Source organism: Vigna umbellata, chromosome 2, assembly GCF_029865625.1.
Source record: "Vigna umbellata cultivar VRB3 chromosome 2, Vumbellata_1.0, whole genome shotgun sequence".
Taxonomy (NCBI): Eukaryota; Viridiplantae; Streptophyta; class Magnoliopsida; order Fabales; family Fabaceae; genus Vigna; species Vigna umbellata.
The window spans coordinates 52,946,931-52,960,552 of NC_142166.1; the positions used below are offsets into that span (position 1 = coordinate 52,946,931).

At 33.4% G+C, this 13,622-nt stretch overlaps 1 protein-coding gene across 2 annotated transcripts; it reads right to left on the reverse strand.

Moving 5' to 3' along the window:
* Positions 1-256: 256 nt before the first annotated feature.
* Positions 257-8,441, reverse strand: TMT2 (tonoplast monosaccharide transporter2). 2 transcript variants are annotated; one of them, XM_047306440.2, is made up of 6 exons: positions 8,228-8,441; positions 7,952-8,059; positions 7,245-7,811; positions 5,819-6,744; positions 1,703-1,890; positions 257-971 (listed from the first exon to the last, which is right to left on the reverse strand). In XM_047306440.2, exons 2-6 carry the CDS (start codon positions 8,028-8,030, stop codon positions 521-523), a joined length of 2,211 nt encoding a protein of 736 aa, XP_047162396.1. In that variant the 5' UTR covers positions 8,031-8,059; positions 8,228-8,441; the 3' UTR covers positions 257-520. The 2 variants fall into 2 exon arrangements, with proteins under 2 accessions (XP_047162396.1, XP_047162394.1); XM_047306438.2 differs by having other exon boundaries at positions 8,129-8,441.
* Positions 8,442-13,622: the final 5,181 nt, after the last annotated feature.

Here is a 13,622-nt window from a genome sequence, read left to right on the forward strand (position 1 = left end):
TTAATATAAATTTCTGTCAATTACAAATAATTTATAAACAAGTTTAAGTTACTTAAATAAAAGAACATTTACCAATTAATTTACATTTGTGACGTTACAATTGTTGAATCCATCCAAAAATATTCCGGTCATTATACACCAGCCATCTTTGTCATATATTAGAGAAATCAAGTGATCAATTTCCACTACGGATAGTAGGACAACTATGAAGTACAAACTACGGATAGTAGGACAACTATGAAGTACAAACTACGGATAGTAGGACAACTATGAAGTACAATCTTCCATAAATGAACCGGGATAGTAGGACAACTATGAAATACAAACTTCCATAAATGAACCGGAAACGAATGCTTTTCTTTTTCTTTACAGAAACAAAGTTTCTTGTTTCTCAATCTCAACCCACGGAAAAGAGAAAATAATAGAAAACAAAAACTTTTAAACAGGGAAAATTTTCAAACAAAGCCGTAGATTAAAATAATTAGCGGGTACCGTCAAAACTTTCAATTTATCTTTAGCCTTAGGTCAGTTGTACTTTGGCATCCTCAACTTGTTTTGCTCCTACAGAGAAGAACTCAATGATGACTTCCAGTGGCATGCCCTTGGTTTCTGGAACTTTCAAAAAGACAAATACCCATGCTATGAAGCACACGAAAGCATAAATACCAAATACACCAGAAAGGCCTACGGAATTGAGCATAACTGGGAGTGTGTAGGTGACAATGATATCACAGATCCAAAAGGTAAGAGCACAAATGGCAATGCAGAGACCACGAACTCGAGTGGGGAAGATCTCTGCACAAAGTATATTAGGAATTGGCCCAAATCCCATGACAAAGAAACAGAAATATACAATAACACTGATGGTTGAGATTGATGCATTTGCAGTGCTGCCCAAATCCACAAAACTCCCCAGGACTAATATGATAAGAGATGCTATTAGGACGGGAATTGTACTAAGCAGTAAAGTCCTGCAGAAAGGAAAAAGCAGAGGGTATCACCAAGATGCATTGCAACTGAAAGAATACAAAGAAGTACTGGGAAAGATATAAGTAATTACATTGCCAGGGTTCTAAATGCACAAAGGGCAGATATTCAAGTAGATAATAAGTCCTTACAGCTTACAAAGCAGTTACCTATGTCTGTATCTTCAGACACCTCTGAAATTATGAAGAAAACAACAAACTTTTTTTTTTATCTCTGATGGTCTGTTAAAATCCCCAAATTATCCTTGGCAACTGCAATAATTACTAAATTTAAAGTACCCAACACCAGCGTAACTTCAGCAATGAAACATTTATTGATAGAGATAGCAATAACAGTATTTCATCAAACAACTTCTAGAGAAAAGTCTAAGTAAAATAACTAAAAGATGTTTCTTATAGGAACATGGAAATAGAATAAGTGAAAATTGCACCTTATACAGGATGAAAAACAAAAAACTAAAAGAGCTATTGGGACCCGCAAAAATCTCATGAACATATTCAAGCTAGATACAACAAAGAGTGAAGAAGTCAAAGCCACCTATTATATACATCTACTCTACACTGAATGATTTTAGAAAAACCCATGAAGGGGGACATGCAATAGAAACAATATTTTCATATGAAAAACATCCGAACAACGACATCCACCCCTTTAAGCCTATTTCATATTATTTGATAAAGAAACCAACAGAAAATGATAATGGCAAGATGAATACCTTCTGCCAGATATATCCATGAGTCTCATGGCAACGGCTATACAAGGAAGCATCAACAAGGTTGTCACTGCACTAATAAGAAAGGATGAAGAAGTAGAACCAAGGCCTAGGTTTGAAAGAAGATAACCAACACCTGCCTGCTCGAGAATTTGAGGTGTATAGTAGAGAACCCCATTTATACCAGAGAACTGCATTAAAAGAGGATTTAAAAAAGTCAAGCATAATTTTTCACCAGTAGCAGAGCCAAGCCTAATTGGTTGACATTAAGATGTTAAAGATCAGTTAATGAATGCTAGTTTATAAAGTAAATTACACAATTGAGAGTGAATTTGTTGTTCCCATACTGAAAATATGTTTATCAATAATTATAATTTTGTAATTTTCCCTGTTATCAAAACAGAACACCACAAGCATATGTAGGGTATCAGACAACTTCCAAACCAAAACACACATATTTTAGGAAAAGTTTTAGCTTGATTTAACAGATTACCTTAGCTTTGGAGTCAATAGAGTCTTTTCTCCACTTCGGTAAAATCAGTAACATTTCAACCCATAAAGTAAAAGTTATTCAAGGACATTGAAGCAAATGATTCTTGTAAAGTTTTTAGAAAGTAAAATTCTACTGGATTACATAGAATAATAAGAAGTTTTTTGCATAATGTAGAAAGAACTTCAATCCCTTTGGAATTTTCTTTTCTAGGCCATTGAAGATAGGAATTCAATCAAGATTTCAATAATAATCTAGCATGGCCAAATAAGTTTCGACACAATTTCCTCCAAGTTGGATATAATATCATTATACCATTAACTCATATGATGTATTTTTTTTTACATTACTAAAACATACTCTTTTTAGCCTCAAATTCCGAAAATGTATGTTATCAACTAAAAATAATGTGAATAATCTAGTTGTAGTGAACAAAAAAAGTGTCCAATTTCATTTATCAAATAAATTTGTTTGTTTGTTTTTCTATCAAAACAGAACTGAAAAAGTATTTTTCAGATCCAGAAAAATTTTGCTCAAATCATTTTGATACTATTTCCTAACTTTACGTTTGAAAAAGACGGATTTTATATTTAACACCTACTAAAACAATTTCATCCACAGAAATCAAATAACATCTCAAATTTAAACTTTTCTTTTAAATAAGGCACTGTTCTATAAATCGATAGTTGCAAAAGTAATTATGCTTAAAAAAAATTAAAGATCTCTGTCATTGCAAAAGCCCAATCAAACTCTTTAGCTGACAAGCGGATAAACTGTATGGACACTGTTGAAAATGGAAAAGATAATTGCATGAGTTAGATACAAACTGTTAAAAAAATGCTTTAGGAATATTTTATTTTTAATTTTAATTGAGTCAAAGTATGTTCCTTATTTTTAGGATTTAGTTAATTTTTAATTATGGGTTGAAGTAGTGGATTAAAATTAGGATAAAATGTGAGTGGGTAGTTACTTTTTCAAGTTTTAAATATTGTAACGTTTCTCATTATTTTACAATCAATAATACTGAAGCATTTAGCTTCAAGCTGCTACTGCTTTGATTCTAAAAACCAACAATTGGTATCTAGAGCTTTTTTCTTACGGGACCTTAGAATGGATTATGAAACAAGCTTTTCCCAAGCAACTCTTCCAAATTTCAATGGGGAAAACTATGATCTTTGGGCTGTTAAAATGGAGGCTTACCTAAAAGCTTTAGATCTTTGGGAAGCCATAGAAGAAGATTATGAAATCCTTCTGCTGCCTAACAATCCCATTGTGGCCCAGATCAAAAATCATAAGGAGAAGAAAACCCGAAAAGCAAAAGCAAAGTCATGTCTTTATGCTGGCATCTCTGCAACCATCTTTACTAGGATCATGACTCTCAAATCAGCAAAAGCAATTTGGGATTATCTGAAGAGAGAATATATTGTAGATGAAAAAATTTGAAAGATGCAAGTGCTTAACTTGATGAGAGAATTTGAACTTCAAAGGATGAAAGAGTCTGACACAATCAAGGAGTATTCAGACAAATTGTTGGGTATTGCCAACAAGATAAAATTATTGGGAAGTAATTTTGCAGATTCCAGAATTGTTGAGAAAATTTTGGTGACCATACCAGAAAGGTATGAAGCATCTATTGCTTCTTTGGAAAATACAAATGATATTTCTAAAATCACTCTTGTTGAAGTGATACATGCCTTCCAGGCCCAAGAGCAACGAAGATTGATGAGGGAAGATTGAGGGAAGATTATGCTATTGAAGGTGTTCTTCTAGCCGAGAGCCAACAAGCAAAAAACTACAAGAAAAATCATCCAGCCAGCAATCAAAGCAGTGCAAATAATTGCAACAAAGGAAAGGATGAAAAGAAAAATTACCCTCCTTGTCAACACTGTGGCAAAATGGGTCACCCTCCATTCAGATGTTGGAGGAGACCAGATGCTAAATGCATAAAGTGCAATCAATTGGGACATGAAGTAGTCATATGCATGAGCAAAAATCAACCGCAAGAGGAAGAAGCTAAAGTTGTTGAACAGGAGGAGGAGGAAGATCAATTATTTGTGGCCACCTGTTTTGCAAGCAGTGAAGAAAATGAAAGTTGGCTGATTGATAGTGATTGTACTAACCACATGACCTTTGACAAGACACTCTTTAGAGATATGAGGCCAACTGAAATCACCAAAGTCAGAATAGGCACTGGTGATTATATCTCAGTCAAAGGAAAGGGGACAGTTGCAATTACGAGCTGTGCAGGCACAAAATTTATTCCAGACGTTCTTTTCGTTCCTGAAATTGACCAAAATTTGTTAAGTGTTGGTCAACTGATTGAAGGAGGATTTAGAGTTATTTTTGAAGACAAAAATTGCTTGATTAAAAGATGCAGCTGGTCAAGATATGTTCAAGGTGAAAATGAAAGGGAAAAGCTTTGCTCTAAAACCATTGGAGGAGGAGCAAATTGTTTTCTCACTCAAGGAAAAATGTGACAAAAATCTGGCACAAGAAGCTAAGACATCCTCATCATATGTTGGGTGCAAAGAGTTTCTCTTATTTTGCAACAATGGCTGCAACATTGGTTTTGATCCTTCTCAATGTGACTGTGGTTTGCCATGGAGGCAAATTAATTTCTTTCATCTGGAAGGTTGATAGGGCTGAGGATGTGCCCCTTCACAGTGATGTCTTTGCTGCCCCTTCTAGCTATAATGTTCCTCAACAGGTTCATATAATAATAGGTGACTGTGTGGGAAGGGCCATGATCGTATCATGGGTGACCATGGACAAATCAGGAAACAATTTAGTACGTTATTGGAACGAGACGTACGAGGAGGACCTTCTTAACTATGAAGACGAATAAGAGAAGGAGCCTAAAGGTGCTAATAAAGTCAACACTGATGTTGTGAAGAAGGGTTATATTGGAATTCAGAGTTCAAGATTCAGAAACATTTTACTAAAGCCAGATTGACCTTTCATAGATTTTACAGTTCCTAAAACAAAGAGGAGTGTTAAGAAAATGCTTTAGGAATATTTTATTTTTAATTTTAATCGAGTCAAAGTCTGTTCCTTATTTTTAGGATTTAGTTAATTTTTAATTATGGGTTGAAGTAGTGGATTAAAATTAGGATAAAAATGTTAGAAGGTAGTTACTTTTTCAGGTTTTAAATATTGTAACGTTTCTCATTATTTTACAATCAATAATACAAAAGCATTTAGCTTCAAGCTGCTACTGTTTTGATTCTAAAAACCAACACAAATGACTAACAACTATTTATACTAATAATCTAGGTAAAGTACAAAGTAGCACGACTAGTACAAGACTATTAACCTCAGAAAACTCCTAAAACCTTAACAGTCCTTATATCCTAACAAACACAATCTAGAGAGCATCTTACAAAATATATTCTTAAGCTGTGTGAAAAATTGCACAGGTGGAACAGAGTTATAGGTTGGCAATTAACCTGTCCTTGCATGTTCAGCATTTTTTAAGAAGGTAAACAAGATGAAAAAAAGCCAACAGTGACCACCACTTGGATAGAACACAATGAATGTTTCATCAAAAGGCAACGAAAACAAAGTACTAAAGTGAAACATTACAATAGATGGTTACAGTCAAAAAGCTGATATTGAAAATATGCCATTACCTGCTGAAGAATTTGAAGTCCCACCCCCACAAACAAGGCATGCTTCACTCCAGGTTCAGAAAGGTCACTCCAGTTTGGCCCTGTTGCAGTTGTTTCAGATGGATGAATCATGGCTGGTCCAACTGGTTGCTGACGCATAACGTCCTTGTTATAAAGGGCTGGCTGACTCACTAAAGCAGCAGCCTGTACAGTCTCGTCATTCGGTAAATCACCACCAGTGAGAGAAACCACAGAACCACGTAATCCAGGACCACCTTCTTGGTGTAAATATATTCTCTTGAAACCACCCTCCTTGTTTCCATTTGGGTCCTCTCTTTCAGTCCATTTCCATGCTAGCTGCCAACCACTTCCAATCCTGGTACTACCAGTGGGTTCTCCTGCATTTCCATGCAAAAGACTACCTTGCCTCGTGCTTGAAAGGTTGCTATGAGCAGTTGGAGGTATGTCCTTATCCAGACTCGTTGTTTGACGTGAGATCAATGGACTCTGCAAATTGTCATCAGAATCACCGACAGCAGCATCAGAGACATAATCATCACCCTCTCTAGCAAGGCTTTCTTCATCCCAATCTTCATTCCTAGGTTGATTTCCCCCAACACTAAACATACTCCCAAAGTGTGGAAAAAGAGTGCTTCCTGTTTCCGTGTGCTTCTCATGAACACTACCAAAGAGGGTCACTAGAGGGTCCACTAGACCACTTTGATTTGCCACGCTTCCCTTCCGAGATCCAAGGCCGATTGAACTTTGTCCAGGTGCAGGTCTAGCAACCCAGGACTGACCTTGTTCCGGTCCATACAACTTAATCTGATCTTTTTCTCTGTATGGGTCCTCTTCATCACCAAGTTCATTGACTGGCGCAATTATATACTCTTCTATGGCTGTATCACCTCCAACTCCAAGCCCCTCAACCAGTAAAGCCATTTCACCTGTCCATGCCCGATGACAATAATTAACGTAAAAATTATTAGACATACCTCTAATAGGAATTCACTTTCAAACACCATCATATTCATTGACATGACATAGTGATGGGGTGAATTTATGTTGTATGTTTGTGAAAAAATGTTTTATACTAATAGAGCATAAATTGAACTCCTACACACATTGAATGTCTATACAAACCCCCGCCCCCAACTCGCCTATTTTATGAATGCACTAAATATTTATAATCATATTTACACGAAAAATAATCACTGACATAACTAACCATCGTTCATTGTCCTGTTACCATCACAAATGAACAGTGAAAAGATTATGGCAACTGGAACAGATCAGGCTCATAGAATATACATATCTAATCACACAAAAGTGAACAGCTGAATGTCCAGCACACAACCAGCTAAGATCTGATTTGAACATCAAAGTAGTAGAACATGAAAAATTAAGCAAAAGCAAGTTAGTCATGAAGACTAAACAAGAAACTAACCGGAAACATCTTCCCTTCCACGAAGGCGCTGCAAAACCTTCTTGGCCTCAAGCATTCGGCCTTTACTAACAAGCCATCTCGGAGATTCAGGCAAGAAGAACAGTGTGAGTGCGAAGTAAACAAGAGAAGGGATTGAAAGAACTCCCAACATGAGTCTCCAGCTTGGCGCCTTGGTCAGTGACATCCCAAACACCATACAATAGGATAAAAACATTCCCGCTGAACCAGTAAACTGTGGAAGTGTATTGAGTAATCCCCTAATCTCAGGAGGAGCTGTCTCAGATATGTAAAGAGGTACCAAGGTAACTGCCAAACCAATTCCCAAACCATCTAAAAGCCTTGCAAAGAGGAGGATATAAACATTTGGAGACCATAACATCACAAGAGAACTAACAAAATAAAGGAGGGAGGAAATAATCAACATAGGACGGCGGCCTAACAAGTCTGAAAGGGCTCCAGAGCATGTAGTAACCACGGTGGCACCAATAAGTGACATGGCCACAATTAGACCTTCAACCGTGGGTTGACTTTCTAATAGAAATTCCCTTTTTATATACAAGATAGATCCTGCATACGAACACAAATAAACCCAGTTGAATAATCATATGATGGGTAGATCAGCCAATTTTAATTCATCACAAAGGAAAAAGAACAAAATCAATAAACGAAAAATTTAAAGAAAAAAGTTGAAAATAACAGAAACAGACCAGCAATTGTCGCATTATCCCATCCTTGCAGTAAGTTACCGATGGCAGCAGCAACAGCAACAAGAACAGCCCCACTCATAGTTTCAATTCGTTTCGTAATCAATCAGCCTGAAAAGGCAAATAAGGAAGCCGGTGAATGACAGATCCAGAACGCAAACCCAATTTTACATTTCATACCTATATAAGCTTGGCTTGAAGGGTGGGCGTTTGGAGTATCTGAGATGCAGAAAAGGACATGGGTCACTCACTCACTGCAACATGAATCGGATTTCTTACCTTTATTTTTTGTTTTTTGTTCTTAAAACATACAAAACCAATACTAGAGTGCTGTACTAGGAAAAAGGAAAGGGGCGTGTAGAAAACAGCACAAGTAGCGATCCTATTCGTGAGTCCCCTGTTTTTTTTGCAACAGAGGCTCGGCAGCGGACACCTGGCCTTCTACCTCTCTCACTACTCTCCACGTCATGGCCCTCCCCGATCGGAATCAGTTATGCTTCAAACAATCATCATCATTTAGAAAATACAGTTTACACTTCAACGTCCTTTTCATAAAAATAATAAACGAAATTATAACTTTTTTTTCTCTCATAGGACGTAGCAATAATTATAACCTACAGGCCTGCACACCATATACATATCAATGCCTAAATAATAATATAAAATGTTAGGAGGGGAAACCAAGCACAAAATTTTAGAATTCAATCATAATTTTTTACATCATCGATTAATTATGGCACAAAATAACAACAATATCAATTTAAGGGGAGATCGATATTAACATGATTTGCAGAGGATGATACTTTTTTAATCTTAAAAGAAGACGACATTTATTGTAATAAACTATTTTGATTAGTGAAATATTTTAAACTGTATCTTTAACAGAAAATTAGATGCATACCAAAAGTTAAGATTGAACCAATATATTTTTTTTTAATGCTTGATTGTTAATAGTTTTATTTTAGATTGTGTTACACATGAAAAGAGACAAGGTGTTTATATGTATGATATAATTTTATATGATTTTTCATGTTTTTTATTTTTTTAAATTTTTAAATAAAATCCTCCTATCATAGTATTGATGTCTAGTAAAAACTTATTTGGACTAGACTTATACAAGTTTCCTATTTCCAGGATATTTATGTAACACTTGTTGTCTTTTACGATCAAAGTGCCATTCCTTTTATAATCGTTGAAATAATAGCATTTGAAGAATTTGAATTTGACTAGCTTTTATCAGTATCTCTTAATTGGTCTTTATAAGAAATAAGGAATGATAATAAGAGAGCTTGATTTATAATCCTTTGATTTCCGTTTTCTTTTTCAAACATTAAGAATTTACATATTAAAAGAAACTTATGCAGTATATTCTAAAACATCTTGTTAGTATTATATGTTAATATTAATCAAGATAAATTTAATTATTAATAAAATATAATATTTCCATATATATATATATATATAGGGGTTTGCTAACGTGCACGCCTGTATTTCAGTTGGTATATTTTAGCAATGTGTACCGGATTTTAGTAGACAAAAATACCCTTATATATCATGGATTCTAAGTTTTAAGGTTAAGGGTATTTTAATAATTTTCATTCTCAAAACTTAAAAAAAAAACAAAAAGAAACCCCCCAAACCCTTACTCACATCTCTCATTCCTCTCAATCCTTTCTCTTTCATCTCTCTCACTCCAACCTTTTCTCTGTCATCCCTACTGTAGCCCAATTGAAATTGCCTTTAAACAATTTGTCTTTCTAAAGAGTTGAGTCATTGACATATTCACCTTCTTGAGGCAAAGGTTCATTCAAGATCTCTTCAATTTCACCATCTTCACTAATTTCTCTAATTTCATCATCTGCATATGTTGAATCATCATCTCTAAAAAAACCCTCCAGGCCAATTACCAATTCTTTCGGATGTCATTATCCTTGTGAAAATTAGATAAAATTAGATAAGACAAAAATTATAAAATAAAAACTCATTATAAAATCATTTTTTGTAAGAAATTGTTTAACAACAAGTATTTCTGATTTTTTCCAGGTCAATTACCAATTCCTTTATGCTTGTGAAAATTGGATAAAATTAGATAAGACAAAAATTATAAGATCAAAATTCATTATAAAATCATTTTTTTGTAAGATTGTTTAATGACAAGTGTTTCTGATTTTTTCAATTGGGGCTACAATAGGGTGTTTCTGATTTTTTCAATTGGGGCTAAGTAGGGATGACAGAGAAAAGATTGGAGTGAGAAAGATGAAAGAGAAAGGGTTGAGAGGAATGAGAGAGGTGAGTAAGGGTTTGGGGGTTTCTTTTTTTTTTTTTTTAGTTTTGAGAATAAAAATTATTAAAATACCCTTAACCTTATAACTTAGAATCGATGATATATAAGAATATTTTTGTCTACTAAAACCCGGTACACATTGCTAAAATGTACCAACTGAAATATGGGGTTTGCTAACGCGCGTACGTACGCCTGTTTTTCAGTTGGTACATTTTAGCAATGTGTACCGGGTTTTAGTAGACAAAAATATCCTTATATACCATGGATTCTAAGTTATAAGGTTAAGGGTATTTTAATAATTTTCATTCTCAAAACTTAAAAAAAAAAAAAAAAAAACCCCCAAACCCTTGCTCACCTCTCTCATTCCTGTAGCCCCAATTGAAAAAATCAGAAACACTTGCCGTTAAACAATCTTACAAAAAAATGATTTTATAATGAGTTTTGATCTTATAATTTTTGTCTCATCTAATTTTATCCAATTTTCACAAGCATGAAGGAATTGGTAATTGACCTGGAAAAAATCAGAAATACTTGTTAAACAATTTCTTACAAAAAATGATTTTATAATGAGTTTTTATTTTATAATTTTTGTCTTATCTAATTTTATCTAGAATTGGTAATTGGCCTGGAAAAAATCAGAAACGCTCGTTGTTAAACAATTTCTTACAAAAAATGACTTTATAATGAGTTTTCATTTTATAATTTTTGTCGTATATAATTTTATCTAATTTTCACAAGCATAATTGACATCATCCGAAAGAATTGGTAATTGGCCTGGAGGGTTTTTTTTAGAGATGATGATTCAACATATGCAGATGATGAAATTAGAGAAATTAGTGAAGATGGTGAAATTGAAGAGATCTTGAATGAACCTTTGCCTGAAGGTGAATATGTCAATGACTCAACTCTTTACAAAAGCAAATTGTTTAAAGGCAAGTGTTTCTGATATTTTCAATTGGGACTACAGTAGGGATGACAGAGAAAAGGTTGGAGTGAGAGAGATGAAAGAGAAAGGATTGAGAGGAATGAGAGAGGTGAGCAAGGGTTTGGGGGTTTCTTTTTTATGAAAATTATTAAAATACCCTTAACCTTAAAACTTAGAATCCATGATATATAAGGGTATTTTTGTCTATTAAAATCCGGTACACATTGCTAAAATGTACCAACTGAAAAACCGGCGTACGCGTGCAAACCCCTATATATATATATATATATATATATATATATATATATATATATATATATATATATATATATATATATATATATATATAAAGTGACATAACAATATTTTGACTATTGGATTAATGATTTCAAACGTAACATCACTTTTAAATAATATTAAAACTGAGTTAATATTAAATCAGCAATAACAAATTAAAGACAAATAAAATAAATAAATAGGGTTAAAAGGATATTTTTAAGTAAAGATAAAGGAGTTTAATGATTATTTAATTAAAAAGATATTATATATTATTAGATATTGTGAGATATTTTTAAATATTGTTAAATAATAATTAATTATTTTAAAAGTTATTATTAGAGACATGATTTATTAATTTAAGATATTTATTTTATTTAAAGGACTTTTTAAGAAATAAATATTTGGTGAATAATTATTAAGATATTAAATATATTTTCTCAAATATATAAAAAAATGGTTAAGTAATATATGATATTTTGTAATTCTGTCAAGATGAGTTGAAATCTGCGAGATAACTCGGCTCACAATGGGTTTGAACCGGGTTGGATTTGAAAAAAATGTAATTTTTTTATGCAGCTTAGCTTTTAAGCCAGCTCACTTAGAACCTAACTTATCCGGGTTGATTTCGTGGCGAGCCAGGTTGGCTCACCAACCCACCTAATTTAATTTAATTATTTATTATTTTTTTTTTCAATATTATTAGTTGACATTTTTTTATTATATTGTAGATGAGATAAAAGAAAAGATGTTTCAAGAGAAAAAAATATTATAGATTTATCTATTTAAGACTCTAATATTATAGATGGACAAGTGATACAAAAATTATCAATATATTAAAAACTTATTTGTTCGCCTTTTGTTATTGTTTTTGGATTAGGCTTAGATTGTATGATTTTTTTTATTTTGAATTGTCTTTGGGGTTAGAGTGAAATTTATTTAGATTTGAATTAAAAAAATATATAGTTTTTTTTCTTTTAAAAAAAACTTATAATTAAGTGAGTCAATGAGTCAACCCGTTTAACCCACCAACCCGTGGTGGGTTAGGTCGGGTTTAAAGTTTTTCAGCTCGCTAATAAGTGAGTCGGGTTGGGTTGGCTCACTAAGTGACCAACCCGTGGTGGGTCGGGCTGGTCGGGTCGAGCTGGGTTACTCATTTTGACGACTCTAATATTTTGTGGTTAATAGAAATATCTTCTAAAATTTCTTTAGAGTATTTATAATTTGAAGGATAAGAGTCAAAACCTATAAATATAAAATTCAAATATACGAAGAAACTTTGAAAGCTTAACTACTTGAACCAAGTGAGAGAAGTTAATATTTCATGTGATTGTATGACGAGTATCGATATTCATTGTTATTATGTTTTGTGTCGATATTAGACAAGTATAAGTATGTCTCTATAAGTATTCTAGACGTTTGAGCATGTCTCCATAACTGGTACGGTTTGGACAAATCCTATAACTGCTACAGTTTGGGAAAGTCCACGGACTGTCACAAGTTGGGTATGTTCTTATAATTATTACGATTTGAGCATGTCTCTGTGATTAATACGGGTTGGGCAAGTCCTAATGACTGTTGGCATTTACGCATTTTTTGCAAGACAGAGCGGTTATTACAAAGTAATGCCCTCCATTTTTTATGGTGATATCCTCTCCCTTAATTCTCTCTTCAGTAGTTAACATCTTCTTTGAATTTAGTCCATTTTTTCAAGATTATTCAAATCGATTTCAAATGTGCGTGGATAGGTATAATGATTCCCGCAACAAATTCCTCTAACTTTCAAACTCTATGTTGGTTTTGGAGTTCTATAAATTTGATATTCTTCTCTACTTTGGTTACTGAGACTATTCTTCACTTCATAATACATCACCATCGTATTTTTTTAGAGTAAGAGTTCAGAAACCATAAGTTAAGCAACAAGGTTAGTCTTTCTACTTTCACATTTCATAATCTGAATGTTTTCATATGTATTTGTTTTACATATTTAGATTATTTGAGCGTGTAGTTTCTCAAGGCCTCCATTACTACTAAATGATGTGTAATCTTTATTAAATTAGTTTATCCTTTTATTTGTGGTTATTGTTTTCACCTGATTGTGTATGTTGCACAAGAACAAATGATGTCAAGGTCTCCATTACTACTAAATGATGTGTAATCTTTATTAAATTAGTTTATCCTTTTATTTG